At 54.9% G+C, this 19,223-nt stretch overlaps 5 protein-coding genes across 5 annotated transcripts; 2 read left to right on the top strand and 3 right to left on the bottom strand.

Moving 5' to 3' along the window:
* Nucleotides 1–1,872: 1,872 nt before the first annotated feature.
* Nucleotides 1,873–6,405, bottom strand: GCG54_00015514 (Sterol 3-beta-glucosyltransferase; the record flags this gene model as incomplete). The annotated part of the gene is made up of 4 exons (XM_045415297.1): nt 1,873–2,148; nt 2,201–5,371; nt 5,427–5,524; nt 5,577–6,405. The coding sequence occupies 4 exons, from the start codon at nt 6,403–6,405 to the stop codon at nt 1,873–1,875; spliced, it is 4,374 nt and encodes a 1,457-aa protein (XP_045259295.1).
* A 3,004-nt stretch (nt 6,406–9,409) lies between these two features.
* On the top strand, nt 9,410–10,026 carry GCG54_00015513 (uncharacterized protein; the record flags this gene model as incomplete). Its single annotated transcript, XM_045415296.1, has 2 exons — nt 9,410–9,414; nt 9,450–10,026. 2 exons carry the CDS (start codon nt 9,410–9,412, stop codon nt 10,024–10,026), a joined length of 582 nt encoding a protein of 193 aa, XP_045259294.1.
* Nucleotides 10,027–11,100: 1,074 nt separating this feature from the next.
* GCG54_00015512 (DNA damage-binding protein cmr1) lies at nt 11,101–12,698 on the bottom strand (the record flags this gene model as incomplete). The annotated part of the gene is made up of 2 exons (XM_045415295.1): nt 11,101–12,110; nt 12,161–12,698. The coding sequence occupies 2 exons, from the start codon at nt 12,696–12,698 to the stop codon at nt 11,101–11,103; spliced, it is 1,548 nt and encodes a 515-aa protein (XP_045259293.1).
* A 625-nt stretch (nt 12,699–13,323) lies between these two features.
* Nucleotides 13,324–14,463, top strand: GCG54_00015511 (uncharacterized protein; the record flags this gene model as incomplete). The annotated part of the gene is made up of 1 exon (XM_045415294.1): nt 13,324–14,463. The coding sequence occupies one exon, from the start codon at nt 13,324–13,326 to the stop codon at nt 14,461–14,463; it is 1,140 nt and encodes a 379-aa protein (XP_045259292.1).
* Nucleotides 14,464–16,771: 2,308 nt separating this feature from the next.
* GCG54_00015510 (Pyridoxal 5'-phosphate synthase subunit pyroA) lies at nt 16,772–17,698 on the bottom strand (the record flags this gene model as incomplete). The annotated part of the gene is made up of 1 exon (XM_045415293.1): nt 16,772–17,698. One exon carries the CDS (start codon nt 17,696–17,698, stop codon nt 16,772–16,774), a length of 927 nt encoding a protein of 308 aa, XP_045259291.1.
* Nucleotides 17,699–19,223: the final 1,525 nt, after the last annotated feature.

Raw genomic sequence — 19,223 nt, 5'->3', positions numbered from 1 at the left:
GTTTCCTTTTCTACCTCGGCGTCTTCGGTGATCGGGCTCCGATGGGTTGCCAAGGTGAGAACACGAAAGGGATACGTATCGTAAGAGCTGCAAGTTGTTGACGGTATTGCAAAGCGACTCAATGGTTGATGAGTCGAGCTGGTTTCGGAGAAGTAGATGCTCTGGCTTTTGTACGGTGTCCAGCTTGACTGGTTGTCGTAGTGGTGAGCTGTGGTGTGATGTGATGGATGGGCGACGGGCAATGGTGTTGGTGAAGCTGGATAAGACACACAAGAGAGAGGTACCGGTACAACCGAAGCAGGGTACACGTCGCGTGGCGGCAAAGTAGCGTCACTCAGGCCAAGGGAAGAACCAGGAAAGCACCTAGAGGGAAAAGGGCAACCACTATCAGCCGTGCCACCCCCTTCTGAAAGAGTGGGATGCTCTGGCCTATTTGTACCTGCCGTAGTACCCAGCCGCCTGTCGGGCTGATGGCACCAGCCGTGGCCAAGTGGTCGACCGGTGATCCCTGCCATTCCTCCTCCACACCCTTGACTTGCCTGAAGCTGAGAACTCCCTCCCGCTGCTCACTGCTGCACAGCTGCAGGAGCTCTTGCTGTTGCTGTGAGATCCCCCAGCATCCATGCTCATTGCATCGCTGCCCCTCTCCACCACCTCCACCACTCACTCATTCAGTCAGTCACACAACCATTGCTGCCGTCATCATGTAACAGCACCCATCATGGATCACGTGCACTTCCTCACACCCATCAAAGACCCAGCTCTTGGAAGCTGTGAACACCTGCCTGCATCCTCACTTTATCACCATGACAATGAACACTTGCTTTGAGATCAAGGGCACTAAAGAGGACTCCTCCTCATCTGCCCATCCACCACATCCGGGGTCAAGCTCAGTTAGCTGTGGTACCTGGCTGAGCCTAACACCACCTGCATCCATGACTCCTCTTCCATGGGAGGTGGCGTGAACTTGCCCTCTCACATGAGCAGCCTTCCCTCCCCACCATCTCCTGATCTCGTCAACAGTCAAAAAGCAGCCCACTGCCCCAGATCCTCTCGAACCCTCCCACACTTTGATGGCTTATGGATTGCCCTATCGAGATCTCGGCTCCTTTCCCCACAGCCCCGGATTGCTGCATCCATGTGGCGTGAGAGATGAGCAACAAGGAATATTTCGCTGACATATCGTGGCTTTTCCTGGGCAACTAATCAACAACAACTATTCCTCAACTCATAACTCCCTATATAGAGGGTGTCGACGATCAAATCATGTCCAGATGGCCGGGAGGACGCTGACAGATTAATGTCTCCAACAAACGTGTACCCCATAGTCCACGCCTAAGTGATCAACAACTTGCATTCAGGGCCTCGCATCAACTCAAAACATTCAATTCAATGCACATTAGACATATTGAGCAAAAGCTGTTGGTTTCATCTTGGAGTCGACATGGCTTTGCTTCACAACATCATCAAGGGCTATACATCAAGGTCATGTGTAGCATCGAGATCTTCCACATGGAGAATGTCATCAAACGGGTTTAAAACAGTAAAGTCATGATCGAGTATTAGTGTACTCTCTATCCATGAGTGTCAGTGCCATGCCGTGTCCCCAGTGCCTCGTCATCACACCATCACCAAAGAAACAACCAGTCGTCAGTCCTGATCCCCCCCAGACGCCAAACCAGAAAAAAGCAACCAATCCACCTGATTGTCTAGGCCTAAACGCCAAACTTGTCCTGTCCTTGGTCGTCATGATCAACCCGTGAATACTCACCAGAAATACTCCCACTCCCACTCGCCCTCGCCGAATTTGCTGGGAGAAGCTGGCGGGGTAGCGTCCAGCAAGGCCTCCCTCAAAGCACCCTGGTCGACTTCCTAAGCAACCGGCTGCGCCGAGGGGGACTTGAGAGCCCGGGTGCCCAGCGGCTTCGAGTCCGACGCCCCGGGAAGCGCTCCCATATCTGACAGCTTCTTTGTAGTCATGTCGGGGTCCGGCTCATCTTTTCCTATGAACGTCCAACTCTCCCCAGCTGACTCCTCGTCGTCGTCCGGCTCGACGTGGGCGTTCTTGCCAGCCTTGCGCTTGATCAGGCTCTTCGCGTACTCCATATCTCGGTAGATGCACTGAATAGCAGTTTCCACACCGTTTTCCTGGTTGTTTGTCAGCATCAAGATGGCCACATCTGGCTGAGAGCTCACTTACACTGCGAATCTGCTCGCCAAGCACACGAGCCTTCACAATCATACGGTCGTTGTGTGTCGCCTCCCACAACGCACGAGCAAAAGAAATGGCACCCCATTTCTTCAAGCAAATGCCGACGCCGATATCCTCCACTCTACTGCCGAAGAAGAACTGATCACCAAAGAAGGGTCGGATGATCGTGGGAATGCCGGCCCGTAAGCTAGCGCCGGTGGTGCCAGAACCACCGTGGTGGGCGGCCGCATCAATTTGGGAGAACAGCCAGTCGTGGGGTGCACTCTTGATGACATGAATCTCCGGCGGCATGACGGGCTCTTCCTTCACCGGGCCAGTATCGTCGCCTTGCTTGATGCGATCCGACCAACCCTTGGACAAGATGCAGCGGACATCCGCCTTGAGCACAGCATCAATTACCTCCTGCGTCATCTTTGCCGTGTCGTTCACAATTATGGAACCGAAGCCGACGTAGACAAGCTTTTTCTCGTCCGCCCGTGCCTTGGCGATGAAGTCGGTGAGCTCCTGAGGCGGCTTCCAATCTGATCCCTCGTCCAAAAACCAATAGCCAGTGACGCGGATCCAGTCCGAAAAGTCCAGAGGCGGTGCCACGACATACTCGGAGAAGTTGTAGAGGAAAGGCACCTTGTTAGGCTGCATCTTCTCCAGGTTGGTGTTGGGCAACTTCAACGTGTTGTTGCGCCATCGGTTGACTTGGTGAGCCGTCGCCTTCCAGAAGATATTGTCAAACATGACATAAGTCATGTAGTTGTACGCACCGCCCATCTTGTATTCTGGCATAACGAATGCATGAGGATAGGCTCTGGTGCGGGTCCACGGCATGGTGAAGGCGCGGAAATAGGGAATGGACAACTTCTCAGCGATGTGAATGCCGGCCATGGCGCTGGGGCTCTCAATGAGAAGGTCGGATCCTTGACAAGCCTCCCACGCGGACACCAGCAACTCATCTAGCCAGCCTCTGAACATGGAGTTTGCCTCTCTCAAAAATGCCCAGGTGAAGGTGCCGTTCTCAATGCAAAGCCTCATCAACTCACCCGGGTCGCCGTCGACCTTGGCGAACTCGATACCGTGACTCTCGATCCAGCCCTGAAACTCGGCATGTGTTGCGATGCGAGGCTTGTGGCCCTCCGCCAGAAGACCCTTGCACAACGCGATGTAAGGCTGCACATCGCCTCTGGAACCGATAGTCAAGCAAGTGATCTTGAGCGCGTGGGGAGGCTTGAAGTTGAGGAAAGACGCCTTAGGATCGTCGAAGAGAATCGTTGGGGCGTCGCTGATGTTAGAGCTCTGCTTGGGCATCCGCAATTCGTGGTCATTGTACTCCTCGACTTGACGGGCCTCTTTCAGGGCGTCGCGCTCGGCCATAGCGTTCTCTTCGTCTTCTTTCTCATCCAAGTCCAAGTCTCCCGTCTCGCGCAGATAACGAGTGGTCTCCAGGCTCTGCAGCAGTGTAACGGCGCAATCGTCTCTGATCTCGGCTTGGCCAAATTCGAAGAAGACTTCTTCATGGCCGCGAATGACAACGACTAAGCCCGAGTAGCCAAATCTGAAGCCCTTCTCCTTGTCAACATTCTCAATGTCCTTGAGCGGCAGAATAAGCTTTGTCCGGGTTCCAGGCAGCAGGCTCCTGAAGCAAAAGGACTTGTCGCTAATGTAGATCTTGCCATAGAGTGGCAGGACCCGCAAGATGTAGCCAAAGTACGTGGCTTGCAGCTTCTCTGTCTCAGGCAGGGCGAAGTGGGCGCGGAAGCGATCCATGGATGTCTGGATCTTGCCCTCCGCATCCTCGTACAGATCCTCGTCATCTGTCTTGATTTCAGGGGGAGCATCGTAATGCTTCCGACCACCTCGCCACATTCCAGACACCTTCTCCACGTAACCCATAGACTCCGTAGCGAGCATCGAGCCTAGCTTACCACTGGTGCTATTCAGGTACTGGGCGAAGGCTCCAACTCGCTGCAGGGGAAAGGCGCCCATCTTTGTAATGCTTTGCAAGGTCGGGGTTGCCGGCGGCTTGTCGCCGTCTTGGATAGATCCGGTCGTCGCAGCATGCTGACCGCTGTAGGCCGCCAAGGCAGGGGGGCTCTTGTGTTCGCGACGCTGCTGCTTGTCGAGCTCGGTGCGAGAAGCCGAGGCTGAACGGCGCATTGTGGGGTTCTGGAAGACATCGCTACCGCGCAGAATCTGGCTTGCGGAAGGGTCCTCGTTGGATGATGCGACCATGCCGGAAAAGCTGGGATCCTCCATCGATGACTGTACATAAGAGTCCGTGGACCCTTGCTTGTGCGGTGCTCGGCGGTTCTCGTCCAGACGGTTTCGGCTCATGGACCGCCGGTTGCCGCTGAAGCTCCTGCGAGGAGAGGAATCCCGAATGATGGTCGACAAGTCCAAGCTCCTGCGCCGGAAGCCCCTGAATGCGTCGAAGCTGGTCCGCGAAGCATCCATACTAGCCCGCGGGCTGAGGGCAGAGGGGCTGTGAGTCGACAAGGGCGAGAGGGTTGCCCTGACAGCTTCGGGGAGCTTGGTCGTCTTGAGCTTGGGCGGGGCAATGGCTCTTCTGCTACCACTCATAGAGCTGCGGGCAGATGGCGCCGGCAACTGCCTTTCCTCCTCCTGCTGGGCCTTTAGTCGCGCCGCATCCTTTGCGTTGGAGGACGCGTCTTCAATGAGGATCTTGAGAACGCTGATAGCGTCCTTGCCGAAGCTGAAGAAGGAGAAGAAGTACTCGTCGATGGCGTAAGTCTCGTCGTTGTCAATGACGCGGATCTTGCACGTGTCGGCGAACTCGAGCATCTGCGTATCTTCAATATCAATGACATTCTCGATGGGCAGCGAGATCTTGACGCTGTCGCCCTCGTTGTGCGAACGGAAGATGACCCTCTGCAGACTCTTGACCCATTCCTTTGCGCTCGGCGCGCTGTCGGCTCTGAAGTAGTAGGTCCGGTGATGGGTAACCACAGTGAAGTTCAAGCCGTCCTTCTTGTCCGTCACGCTAGCGGAAATACCGTACCGAAGATCGATCTGGCCATGGGGGAAGTAGAGGTTGGAAGGATCCTTGTAGTATGCGAGAACGTCGCCCTTGAGACGGAACCAGTACCGGTTGTACTTGGGGTTGCGCTTGCCGCTCTTGGATAAATAGCCCGATTTCACGACCTCGTGCTGGTCGCGTCGTTAGTCTCAACCGCTAGAAGCAGGGGTTTCAGGGTCAACCAACCGCTTTCTTGGGCAGGTAAGCGTAGAAACAAATATGTTTCGCCGTGATGTACATGTAGCCCTGGAGCAGTACACTCTGGAGCAACCAGCATGGATACTCTGTCAAGAATCAGCAAGGCGCGCGACCGGCAAGACGACACGGAAAACCCACCTTCAATGACAGCCTCGGGATGGTCGAACTCGAAAATGTCCTGGAGGCGACGAGCCAAAGCGGTGCCGCTGCTATCGGCAGAATCGCTGTATGTCAGTTGGTCGCTGGAGCGGCGCTCTACGTCGAAGCTGGGTCTCATGGACATCTCGGCCTTAGCCTCAAGCATGCGGCTCATGACTGGGGCAAGCCGAGGACCATCCTCGTCGTCTCTTGTATCGTCGGCCTGCTCCTGGGACGGTGAGGCTTCGGAAGCGTCGCTGGCTTCTTCGGAAGGTGGCTCCAGCTTGGGCGACTCCTTCTTGGACTTGTGTCGCGGCAACCGGGGAAGCGCGGGCAAGGATCGGAGCAGCTTGTGGCCGGAGATCTTGCGCTTGTGTTTCTCGCTCTTGCTGGAAGAGTCCTTTTTCAAGACGGTCGTCTTTGCGACGTCGGGCTCGTCGTTGCGCCGGCGCTGTTTGCGGTGGAGGAAGAGGCCGTGGTGTGGTCGGTCGTCGTGACCGCCGTCGGGTTGTGTGTGATGGCGATCGTCGTCGTCGCCACTCTCTTCGTCACTGGACTCGAAGCGATCGTGGAAATCGACGCGGGAGCCGGCGGCGGCAATGAGGCCAAAGATGGACTGGTTCATGTTCATGAACATGGGCGGGCCTTGGGCAGGAATCAGGTCCTCCTCGCCAGCATCGTCGCCCTCCTTCAACCTTTCTGGCAGTTCCATGGTGGGTGTTTGCGGCTCGTGGCGCTTCTTCTGTAGCTTCTTGACGACCCGTTTCTTGACGTCCTCCTCAGCCCCGAAGCTGATGCTCTGGGCACCAGCTGGAACGGGCGGCGGCATGGCGACGGCCGAGTTTGCGCTTGGCTGGGGGAAAGGGCGCGTCGGTGGCACAAGGTAGGCCAGAAGATCGTCTGACGCCTCCTCCGTGTTGTCGATGGCGGAGGGCGGGAAAGACGGTCGGTCGGCGTCAATCAACGGCCAAGAGGTATCGCTGCGAAGGCGTCGCACAGCGGGGGGAGAGGGGAGATTGTTGGTTACAGCGGGGACATTCGGGCGGCGACGATAAGGTTCGAGCTCGGGGAAGGTTGCAGATGAGACGGCGAGGCTAAGCAGTCGGGACAAGCTGCCTCGCTCGGGTGGGAGGCGGCTGGGTACGGTGACGACGGTTGGACGAGGTGAGGTAAGGTAGGCAAGGTTTGGTAGGCAAGGTTTGGTAGGCAAGGTTTGGTCGACAATCAAGGTCTCGGTGTGGATGGATAGAAGCGGAGCAGAGCAGAACAGATGTTGATACAAACAAACGGACAAGTTGAAAGGGTAAGGCAGCAGAGAGGCAAAAGGATACTTCAATTAAGATGGAGTTAAAGGCAGGGTCCAGCAGGTAGGTTGAGTTGGTAGGTAAGGTAGGTAAGGTAGGTAGATAGTAAAGTGGTAAGACGTAGAAAGGTGTGTGAGTGAGGGAGGTACCGTGGTAGATGGTAGATGGCTGATGACGGATGGGATCCGTGTCTGCCGGACTTTGGAACTATGGACTTTTGGGGTTGTAACTTGTCGTCTAGGCTACCAGCAGCAAGTAGCGAGGATCATGGATGCTGGGCTGGGGATGTGGATGCAAATGTGAATCAGAGTGGATGAGGACTTGCAGCTGTGAAGGCAGAAGAGTGAAAATACCCCAGGACTGAACAAGAACAAGAACACCTCAGCATGCAATGTAACCAGACAAGCTGGAGATGAGGCGAATGGGAATGGCAGGAACTGGTGAGCACAACACCTGAGGTAAGGTAGGTAGGTAGTGTAGGTGGGAAGAGGACAGGCCCAGGGAACAGTGAAAGGGGCGGCGCGTCAGACCCGTCTGTTCACCTGCATCTGCTGCTGCATCTGCATCTGGTTCGTTCGTTCGCAAGTGTGCCAAAGGGGAGAGGGAAAGACAAGGGAAAGGGAAAAGCAAGTGGCTAACCTCACTTGTCTGGGGTACCTTTGGCCGGGAGCAGCTTATTTGCTGCTGGTGCAGGTGCAGATAGATGCCTTAGTCCTGGACTAACTACTCCCGTGAACATTTGACACTGGGCCAAAAGACTCGCATCGCTGTCTGTCACCAACTGACTGCCACACCAGGCCCCCAAGGATGGAAGGAACAAATGGAAGAAACAGACAGAGAGGCCCCTGTCAGGGGTCCAGTCATTTTTTCCTTGAGTGGATTCATCTTCATCTTTCTCAGCTCTGATTGCATGAAGCTTGTGATGCCGCTACCCCCCTGCTTACCTGAGGTCGCGTGTGATTGGGTGTTGGGGATCCACTTGATCTGGAAGTGGTGGTCGCGTTCGGATTCCTCCTTCTGGATGGCTACTGCGAGGCAGCAACAGGCAGGCAGGCGGGTAGTCCTGTCCTTTGGCAACCTGGAAGGTAGGTAGGTACTTCCTGCCTGCTTGCTTATTTTCTCTCTGTCTCATCTCTGAGGAAGCAAGGCAAGAATGGACCGGTGGCACTGGGCGGCAGGTGGCAGGCGCATGCTGCTTGCTGTGGGGGTTCGTGGTCCCTGCACCTGCCCACTCTCCGAGTTTCCTGGTCTTCCCATTGGCCCGATAACAGAGCTCTTATCGATAAGCCACGCTCATGACGCCAAATGCGCCATCCGGGTCCCATCACAAGATGTCGCCCAGAGAAACACTTACCTGCCTTAGACATGCATGTGCCATGTGAGTGACCTGACTGACGCCTTGCCGTTGCGTCCCGGGACTGCTCTTCTCGATATCTCCCCAAACGTCGGCCGTGGGCAATAAACACTTACATGTCCACCCAAACAACTCAACAGCGCCCACGGACATCGGCCACGGACGTCCATCGTGGCGGGAGGGGACCACAAACCCAGGAAAAAACATGACATCAGCCCAGCGTCGCCGCAAACAACCACTGTGCTGAACCGACTGTGCTTCGCCTGGGCCTCCTCCAAGATGCATCGCGGGGGAATCCCAGATCCGCCCCCATCACCCGTCCCCTCTTTTGTTGGGCTGCCGCCAAACCTCAAGGGAAAAAAAAACAAAGTGACCAACAGAGAAAAACAAACCCGACTGCTCGGGGTAACGAAATGTTCTCCCGTCGAACATGAGGGGAGACCCTGTGACACGCATCGCAACATCTCACTTACATGATGCCACTTGCTGCATTGAGCTGATTGGACGGCTTGCGCGACGGATAAGCCTTCAATTACATGTGACATGGTCGCACTCGCCATCAGATGAGCCTCTGGCCAGAAGGTGACCTTTTTCAAGTGTCGGTGAGCACGACGCTTAGTTACTGCAGTCGTCGTGCTAGAGTAGCCAACGCGACTTGCCCGTGCATTGCGGACTCGATGTGTGGCTTTGCGCTGGCGAGCGCAATGAGCGGCGACACCATCATCCGTCAGCCATGAGGAGATGTTGATGTGCACTCCCAACGCGCAAGCCGGATAAAAGAGACCTGGCATCCGCCGCATCTCATCAGATCCCCTCCCCGAGATCCGGACCCGAACTGCCGGCGTCTTCGCCGATTCCAACTGCGGGGGCGGGGCTAATAAAACCGCACCCTCATGAGGGGAATTATCCATGGATCCCCAAGCTTTACCTTCACGACTTCAGTGACGATATCTCGCAAACTCAATGTCTCTGAAATCACTTCTGTTTCTTTCCTTCACGTTGGCCCTGCTTCTCCTATCCAAATCCCAGAGGCTAGCTCCTATCCCCAAGGTTCGGCGCCCGAACCCGCCTTCAATGCTTGCTGTTTCTCCACTAAGCTCACACCGTCCAAGGATCTTCCTCACAGTCTTCCCGCGCAGACATATCAATATCGTACTGCGAGATCTGATCTCACAATGAGGTATCTCAGATCTCCTCACCACCCACGTGGCTTAGACGCACACGCAACGCGGCTGACCCGAAGCATCTCAGCAAGGACCTTCCATTCCACGAGGATAACCTCCCCGCCAACCTGACCAGCGCAGCCTTCCCCCTGCCCGTGCCCAAGCTCGACCTCGACTTCCGCATCGTCGTTGACTTGAACCCGCTCATCGCCGTAGGCGTCGGCCCGTTCGGCAAGCGCAACTGGATCTCCTTCTCCGGCGGCGTCTTCACGGCCAAGTGGGGCACCGGCACCGTCGTCCCCGGCGGCCAGGACAGCCAGATCGTCGTCGCCGAGGACCTGAGCACCGCCGTCGAGACGTCGTACCTGCTGAAGACGGACGACGCAGAGCCTGCGTACATCACCGTCAAGACGACGGGCTGGCGCTACGGGCCGAGGGACGTCATGGAGAGGCTGTTCGACCCGGCCCGCGCCAACGACGTCAAGCCTGATGAGTACAGCTTCCGGCTGAATGTGAAGATGGAGACGGGTGATGAGAGGTACAAGAGCGTTGTGAACACGGCCATGTGGGTTGGCAGCGGTGCTAGGCTGGGAGCTACTGTCATTTATGATGCCTACAGGGTTGCGTGAGCCTGGGTGACACGCTGGTCTTTGCACATAAGCCATAACTTCTTGTCCATATGATTTGAAAACACCGCAAATAAGGACGAGAGGTAGTTGGAAAGCACAGAAGAAGGAATCGAGGTTGTTGGGTCGAAGTTGCTGGTGCAGTGAATTTTGACCGGCTAATATCACGATTTCAAATGGCCCAACTACCTTGCTCACAAAAAATGGCCGAATCTCTGAGAGCCAAACACACTAGACCAGAGAACACACCCAAGAACTATGTTTCACCGGTTTAGCATGTCATGATGAAATGTATTTCCTTCGATTTAGTATACAACTCATTGTCTATCCACACATTTACCGATATAGGCTGAGGCTAAGCACATGTACCGGCGCCGGGTGTGACTACAATAATCTTTGGCGTAGGGCAATCTGGCTCATGAACCATTCAACTTGATCTCGTTTGCTCAGAAAGAAAAGATTGATGGTGCGTTGTCTCCTCAAAATCTCAGCACGTTGAAGCACTCTTCTTCAATGTGTCAGGAGGGATGGAAGGTTGACATGAAAAGCTGTAATCATCACAAGAATCATCAATTAGTGGATATGAAACTACCCATAATGCAGATGGACTGGCACAACATCCAATAGCTGGTCAACCATCTCAATTTCTTCAAATGTCGAGTCTGACGTAGCAATCACACAAATTCAGGGCTGGTTTTCCCTCTATATACCACTCGGATTCCATGATCCGCAGTCCAACAAGCAAGTGGAATGGGATATACCCCGTAAAGTCAATATCGTCAGTCTTTTCTGACCGTTTCCTGCAAATCAAGATATCGGAATGCCTCCGTCACTCCAACGCCGTGCCAACAGCCAATTCCCCTCCCACATGAACGTCAAACCATCGAACTTCCTTCCGCGATCAAGCCGTGATTTAACCACACAGATGAATCAAACGACCTCGCTTCCTTGCCCTGGCAAGACCGCTGCTTTGCATGCCAACATCGCCCCAAATGCTGGACGCATTGAGCTCTCGAACAGGCGTCTTAGCTCGAGACGCCAAGCTAAAAGCTTTTCACCCTGAGTCTCGCTGATATCTCACATCCAGAGGCAAAGCTTGCCGCTTGCCGTACCGCCAGCCACCCAATCCATTGTCGGATGGAACTGCGCAACGGCAGGAACTGCGGAAATGCCATCGCCTCCAAGCTGGGCCAGTTGTTCTCCATTCGCAGCATAGACGTCCACAAATCGGTTCATGTTACCGATGGTGAACTTCTGAATGCCATCCTTGGGCCGCTTCTGCCACTGAGGCTTCAGAATAGTGACCCATCGGCCTGTTTGGTTGTTATGCCGAACTTGGTGTGTAGGCTCCATTCCCTTCTTGTCCCACTTCTGCTTGTCCGCAAAGTCGTAGATCTTAATCGTATCGTCGTAGGAGGACGTCGCGATGTGGCCGCCGGAGCTCCAAGCTGCGTGCGAGACCGACAACCTACTGTCGTGCTCGTAAAGCATTTGGGGATACCTCATGTCGCCTTTGCCCTTAATCTTGCGCATGTCCCAAATCTTCATCGTGCGGTCGAGTGAGGCTGTAGCCAGCAGGTGCGGCTCACGTGGGTTCAGAGAGAAACCGCCGATCTTGTTGTCTGAGAGGGAGAATATCTCTGCGTCCTTTGGCGTGCGAGTGTCGACTCTTCCAACGCCACCTTGAAGCGTTGAGAAGTAGATGATGTTTTCTTCCGTCAGGGGCACGTCAATTCCCGAAAGGGGAACATCGTCGTCTTTACCACTAGGCTCCCAGACAGGCACACACATGTCCTTTTCCAGGTCGAGAACACGAATAGTTGAATCGTAGGACGAAGTGTATACCTTTTGCTGGTCAAATGGCGAAACAATGATGGATGTGATGGTTCTGGTGTGAAGTTTGAAAGCCCCAATGGCGGGTTCGAACCAGCTGTCGTCGTCCTCATCGTCGTCATTAGTCTCCGGTCCAGCCTGTGAGGCGTCGAAAACCCCCAGTGCTCCTTCCTTATCGCCAGCAAATATGAGGGGTTTGTCCTCGGTCGGGTGGAATGTCGAACTGTAGATTCTGAGAGGGCAGATCTTGATGTCTATGATCCGATTAGCTCAACAGCTTGTACTTGTGGAGATGATGACATACCGTTGGGAGCCCAGTTTTGGTAAAGTTCCAAACCATTCATCTTCTCCCGCAATTCCTTCAAGTCCTTATCGGAGGTGTTTTTGACATCCTCATCTGTAAAGGTAGGGACACCAGGCTGTGCGCCGCGAGGAAGGAGAGCTCCGAGTCCATCGAAGCCATTATTGAACTTCTTCCCCTCGACCGCAATGTCACCCAGCTTAAGGTCTCCACTGACGCGGGTTCTCTTAGCCTTCTCCTTGGCTGCCTGGTCCTCTAACTCGACCTCGTACTTGCGTTTGAGAGTCTCGTTGTCAGCGTCAAGACCGGCGACTCGGGCGCTTCGTCGTACGGGGCCAGCTGGTGCTGCGGGAGCAGCTTCTCTCTTGACGGCGGGTCTCGGCTTGGGAGTTGGCTTTGGCTTCTCCGGCATTAATTTGCTTGACGTCTTGGCCAAGTCCTTCAAAATGGTCTGGTTATTTGCAATGTTCTCCAATCTCTTGCGCTCGAAGGCGCTCATGGGCTTCTCCTCCGCCTCTTGTTTGAGTTTCTTGATCGGCATGATGGCGGCGGTCGCTGGTGGAGTCTCGGGAAGGTGTAATTATATGCAAAGGTAACCACACTTTGGTTGCGCGGCAGTGATGACGAAGGAACGGCAAGTCGTGAGCTCAAATTGGACGATGAAGGTCGAGTGCATTCAAGAGAATGAGTTGTTGCGGAGATGCTGAAGATTGCCAGTGGAAAGAGGAACTTCAGGAAACAGAAAGAAGGCAACAGCTGTAATGCAAATGCGACTGAGGTTTCTCTGAATAATGGAGCCCCGATTGAGTGCGACTTGGGTGAAGAAAAAGATGGTTGCCACTGGCGCCTCCAAAGACGAGGGGATTCACGCCGGAAAGAGCGGCGCGTCGGGGCACTTTCTTTAATTGATTAAACCGCGTCGCAGCGCGTCTGCTGCTGCAGGGACTTTAAGTCTATTACGTCAGCCATCCGGACTGCTGCAGGGGCCCCGGGAAGATGGCTGGATGGTCCCTGGCATGGCCCGAGCTCCCGTCCCGCGCCAGTGCCAGTGGAAGGCGGGCTCGACAGGGAAATTTTCCAGAAACCGTCGCAAAAAGGTCGATACATCTTCAGTTGGACGACGCAACAACATCACAGACATTGCGCCCGCCAGCAAAACACCCAAGATGGCTACGACATTGACGCCTTTCCTCTATCAGACGAGGACGATCCTTCGGGCTTCCGTCGCTCTTCGGTCCTTCTCAACCACCGCCAGCCGTCTGAGCAGACCCCCCCGCGAGCAGCCCATCCCGTTCGAGTGGGAGGGCTCAATTCAAGAAGAACGTCCCGACATCCCCAGCGGCCGTGATGGCGAGATCAGATCGACAATCACTCCGAGCGAAAGACATGTGTTCCGAAAGATCTTCGACGACATGGCGAAGCGCGGCGCGACCCCCGGCGGCCCCTCCCGAAAATTCAATGCTGATGCCGACTCCGACGCTACATCCCGCGACGATGTCCTGAGCAAATACCCCGCATCCCTGCGTCGAGCTGCCGAAGCTGCCCTCGGAATGCGCGAAATGTCTGGCGACTATTTCGAAGAAGACCGCCCAAAGAGAGTGTCCCGCATCGCCTTGAAGAGTGAGGACGACGAAGCCAGTGTTCCTACCAAAGTGCGAGACGCACGAGACGACCTGCACATGATGGAGGGCGCCAGGTTGCAACAGCTTCTGGACACCTGCAACACGGACGTTGAAGTTTGGAATGTGCTGGAAGAGGAGGTCTTCTCCATGATTGAGAAGCTTGGGATTGCCGAGAACAGGCCGCAGGAGGAACAGCCAGAGACTGAGACACAGAACCAGAAGCCTGTTCTAGACATGGACACCCACGGCCCCATCTACTCCATGCACCTCCTCAAGGGCCTCAAGACCCTCGATCAGGTCTTCACCAAACCTTCACCACTGGCACTGAACATTCTCCCCCGCGTCAAGGCCCTTGGGATCGCCTCCTACGTCCTGGGCGTCTCGACGCCATTTTACAACGAGCTGGCCTCCATCCTATGGTTTCGCCATGGCGACACCCAAGCTGTGCTCGCCGTGCTCGATGAGATGCAGGATGCAGGCCTGTTCTACGACAAGGACACGCTGCGCTTGGTCGACAGCATCGAGTTGGCCCTAGACTCCTTCCGGAACCGCGAGCTGGGTGTCTTCTCCAAAATCGTTGGCACCATTCCAGGCTACAACTTGGACGACAAGGCCATGGTGGCACGCGCCGCACGTCGTGTTCGCCATGCTGTGAAGAATCAGCGAATGGCACCGGGTAACTAGATTGGGAGTACGGCCGCCGTCTTCAAATCACGCATATACCATTTTGTAACATATGTAATACCAACACTGCTTATATAGAGGGTCCTTTTGCCGAGGACTCAGAGGAACATGCATCCAGCATCGTCAGCTCAGCGCTGCCACGCCGATTCCAAACAACCATGTAATAAATCTGTCCATGGATCTCGATGCCCTCCGATTGAGTGTACGTGGCTATGCCCACGCGGCACATTGTAAACTCAATAGTCCGTCCATTCCCGAGTCTGCGTAGCCGGACTTGGCCGTCAAAGCAGCGACACAAGCAAGCAAGTTGCGGCTGCGGGAGCTACGTTAGGCGCCTAAACATGGGGGTCCAGAACCGCCCTCGCGCCATCACAACATCCGCCCTTTGTTCCCAGTCATGACTACTCTCCAACAACCTTATCCGCGATTAAGGATAAAATAACGGAGATATCGGCTGAAGGCTTTTCAGCTTGGAATGGTGCCCCTGTCGATCTTCCGATTCCCCATAGCCACATTCCACACCCGCGGGAAAGGCGTCTCGCAGCCTCACAGACTGGAGCCACGGCGCGCTTCGCGGCGGCCGACGACAGCGCCTGATGGCGGCCGCCAGGCTCACGGCTATTGAAGGTGTGTTGTTAGCATGGTGCGCGCCAGTATCGTGGCTCTGCGCCCGAGTAGAACTTTTGAAGCCCGGAGCTTAATCTGAAGTTGCTAGGGAGGCTGTAATGGTACGCCACGCCATCTCGCATCTTTCGTGTTGCTTCGCATTCTTCAAATCACAGCATACGACGTAGATCTGGCGCTCAGCAAGGACTGAGCACAAACGACACAGCCTTTAATATGATAGGAAAAACCGAGCTGAGCTGAGCTCTGCTATGTTTGACAGAGCAGGAGGCAGGAAAGGTAACATGTCATGAAAGACTTGAAGGGAGGCAGAAAAGCTTGAGTTGATTAGAAATTGTGCCAGTTAGGCAGCTCTATCGAGGCACCCTTTTATATATCGCAGTCGTCAAGTCTTGAGGTTTATCAAAAAACGGTCGTTGCAGATTGAGTGATACTTGCAGATATTCTGGCACCGCTTTACTCAGCATCAACCACACGGCCAATTAGTATGCATGGGCATTTGTGTCAGCGGCTTATTATGGAATGAGATGCAGTTGCCCCGATTGTTGATTAGGTATCAAATAGTAGGATTCTTCGATCTTGTCTGTTGCTTACTTAGCAACATGTTGCAGTCCTCCTCATGCCCATTTTCTCTCCTTCTAGTTGAGATTAAGAATCGCCTCATGGAACACTTAGTTTAGGTATGTGAAGGCGAGACCTACGAGGTTACACAGCTACATTCTCAAACAGATTCACAGACAGTCAGTCGTATCACTTATATGACGATTCACCACTGCGTACGTACTCAACTTACTTAGGTTGGTAGTTCTACTTTGTTCAAATCAAGACATCCTGAAATTAAGCCTCAGCTAATAAGTATAATACAGATCAAATACACACAAAAAGTTCTAGCTGCCTCCTCATAAAGCTGCTTCTGACTATCTAACATAGCAACTACTTAGCGGCAGTTTATTCGGCATACGAGAAGTACAAAAAACAAACCAGGATGTCCAGCAAACAAGCAGTACTTGTTGCGCCTGTGCCAAAAGGTGAAGTTGCGGCCAGTGTGGATTGAACACACGACCTTCAGATTGATTGAATGAAGTTTCTAGGGTTATGAACCCACTTCAGTCTGACGCTCTCCCAACTGAGCTATGTCCGCCGCCATCTTCGAGGTCCACTGCTGAGGTGGTCCCACTATCAACCACCTGCGGGCGAGAGCTGGGCAAAAGGGAGCTGCTAGCGCCATGCAAAACCGCTCCTTTCAGCTGAAAAAGACACAACGATGCGAAGAGCTGAACAACTCAGCTGTATCTAAGGGTTGCAAAGAGTCATGAGAAACGTGTTGGCGGGCGTCACACGCCTTGGTTCGTGCTTCTATTCTTCAACATGGATGTCAAGTTCGGCCGAGAGCGAAGCTATACTCCCCGCGAGTCACTTCTGAGACATCGCTGAGCACATCATCAGATCAGACTCGAGTGAGGTCAAGTGAATTTTATTATGCCAATTTTCCCAATGCTCCGTTGAAGATGGCTACCTCGGCTTCGCTAGCTGTAAAGCGGCCACAATGCCCATGTTGAACACTCCAAAAAAGAAATTCTGCATTTCATGTCGCAGAGTCATGACCCATGTGAACACCAAATCACTACTACACGCTACCCTGCATCCAGTCCGAGCTCTGCAACCTCACACCCTCTTTCTGTCCTTACCACCCACGGCCGGCCATTTTCTCCTCGGGCTTCATGCTGTCGCAGTTGATGCCGACCATGGCCTCGCCCAGACCCTCGCTGCACTCGGCGAGAACCTTGGGGTCCTTGTAGTGCGTCGTCGCCCTGACGATGGCCTTTGCGCGCTTGACCGGGTCGCCGGACTTGAAGATGCCGCTGCCGACAAAGACACCGTCGCAGCCGAGCTGCATCATGAGCGCGGCATCAGCAGGGGTGGCAACACCGCCGGCGGCGAAGTTGACAACGGGCAGACGGCCCAGCTCGGCGGTCTGCTGGAGAAGCGCGGGGTCGACCTCGAGCTTTCTCGCGAAGGCGCGGAGACCAAGCACGCCCTCGGTCTGGAGAATGGCCTTGGCCTGGGCGATATCCTTGGTGACCTGCTTAACGTGGGTGACGGCCTCGACGACATCACCGGTGCCGGCCTCGCCCTTGGTGCGGATCATGGCGGCACCCTCCGCAATGCGGCGGAGGGCCTCGCCCAGGTTGCGGCAGCCGCAGACAAAGGGGGCCTTGAAGTCGTGCTTCTCGACGTGGTACTCCTTGTCGGCGGGAGTGAGAACCTCGCTCTCGTCAATGTAATCGATGCCGAGGGCCTCGAGGATCTGGCACTCGACGAAGTGGCCGATACGGGCCTTGGCCATGACGGGGATGGTGACGGCGTTCTGAATCTCCCTGATCATGGCCGGATCCGACATGCGGGCAACACCGCCGTCCTTACGGATATCTGCGGGGACACGCTCCAGGGCCATGACGGCGCAGGCGCCGGCCTCCTCGGCGATGCGGGCCTGCTCCGCGTTCACAACGTCCATGATGACGCCGCCCTTCAGCATCTGGGCGAGGCCGGCCTTCACGGCGAAGGAGCTCTTGGCATCGCCATTGGTCTTGGTAGCGTCGTTGTTGGTCATTTTGACTGAGTTTGACTGATGAACCGTAGTGACTTTGGTATGGTGAGAGAGAGAGGCGAAATAGTGATCGTGTTCCAGAAGGTCTTGGACAAGGTCCGGGAATAATGCGGCTCAGGGTGTGAGGGGTATGTTTTTTTTTCAGGCAAATCAGAAGGGAAAGAAGGATTCCTCAGCAAGCAAGTCAGATAAAAATGCTCCGCTCCGCAATGGATCTTTGGTACGTTCGGTGATCGGTAACGGAATCCGGGGAAAGGGGTCTTTCGAGAAGAACGGGGGAACGAATAATTAAGTATATGGTGGCGGCGACAACTGATGATGCACGGGATGCCCAGCAACGACGAGTCACCATTGGACGAGAAAAATTTTCTAACTGTACCGAGTCATCCCGTGTTTTCCGCGGTATCCTCGCGAGCGGCAGATGGACGTGTGTACTGTATGTACACTCAAAACCTTTGCCTAGGCGAGCCGAGCAACGACTGAGTCGGCGGCCATTTGGCCGTAGGGAACCCCAGAGCCCGCCGAGGAATCACAGAAGGGCGTGTTGGGCGCCTTCGTCCCCGATCTCGGAAAGGCAACATGCGGTTACTCCGGGGTCCTGGTGCAGGGGAAACCTTCTCATGAGAATCGCAGTGTCATAGAAAGCTGCTCATAGCGGGCGGTGGGCGGCGCCGGTGTTTGAACGGGTGGCGGAGTCTGTGAGCACTGAGGAGAACTGAGGAGTAAGAAAGGGTCCTTGCTGGGGACATGTACTCTATGGATGGTCCGCAGTGACTCTCAATGCTGTTCGTCTCTCGGAGCTCTATCCGAAGGTACCTTTCCTCAATGGAATTACGATAGAGTAACAACCACTGCGGCCGTCGACTCTGAGGCCAGCCAGTGCTCCGACCGGCGGCGAATAATTCTGGGGGGCCAAGGGCGGAGGGCGGCTGCCGTCGGATGTACAGCTGCAAGGCGGCAACGCATCCGCCTCCGCCTTACCAGCTCCCGTGCGGAATCTCTGCATCTTTCAGCTCCTATCTGATAAGTTGACGTCGTTCACGGCATGATGGAGTAACATGGGAACAATTCCTGAGTTGCGCAGTCTCGATATACGTGCACTACTCTCTTGCGTCGCCGCCTCTCCATACCCTTCCATGTCTCCTCCATCTACAGCGGCCCCCACGGATCCTGCTACTCCGCCATTTGACTCTGTCAATTAATTGCATTGCACTACCAAATGACTGTATCAGTACGCCCTTTACGCCGTTAGTGGCCTTCCGTATCGATACAGCGGCGTCCATATTAACACCGCGTCGCCGCCATCGCCCGTGTCCAACGGACCCGATCGCCGCCGACAACGACCCCAAACCCTTACTAAACCGCTCATCTGGCTAGCAACGGGCTGCGAGGGTTCAGTGGCACGACCGTTATCGCCAAGGCTGCTTCAACCCACGCACATCCCATCCTCCTAGTGTCGTATTATCGTCGTCCGGTCCATAACCTGGTCTGGGTGTGTTGCGTGAATGACTCAATCACCAACACGGCA

The sequence above is a fragment of the Colletotrichum gloeosporioides genome (genome assembly GCF_011800055.1).
Source record: "Colletotrichum gloeosporioides strain Lc1 chromosome Unknown consensus_79, whole genome shotgun sequence".
NCBI lineage: Eukaryota > Fungi > Ascomycota > Sordariomycetes > Glomerellales > Glomerellaceae > Colletotrichum > Colletotrichum gloeosporioides.
The sequence above is the reverse complement of the archived record's forward strand: the minus strand, read 5'-3'. Positions and strand labels throughout refer to the sequence as shown.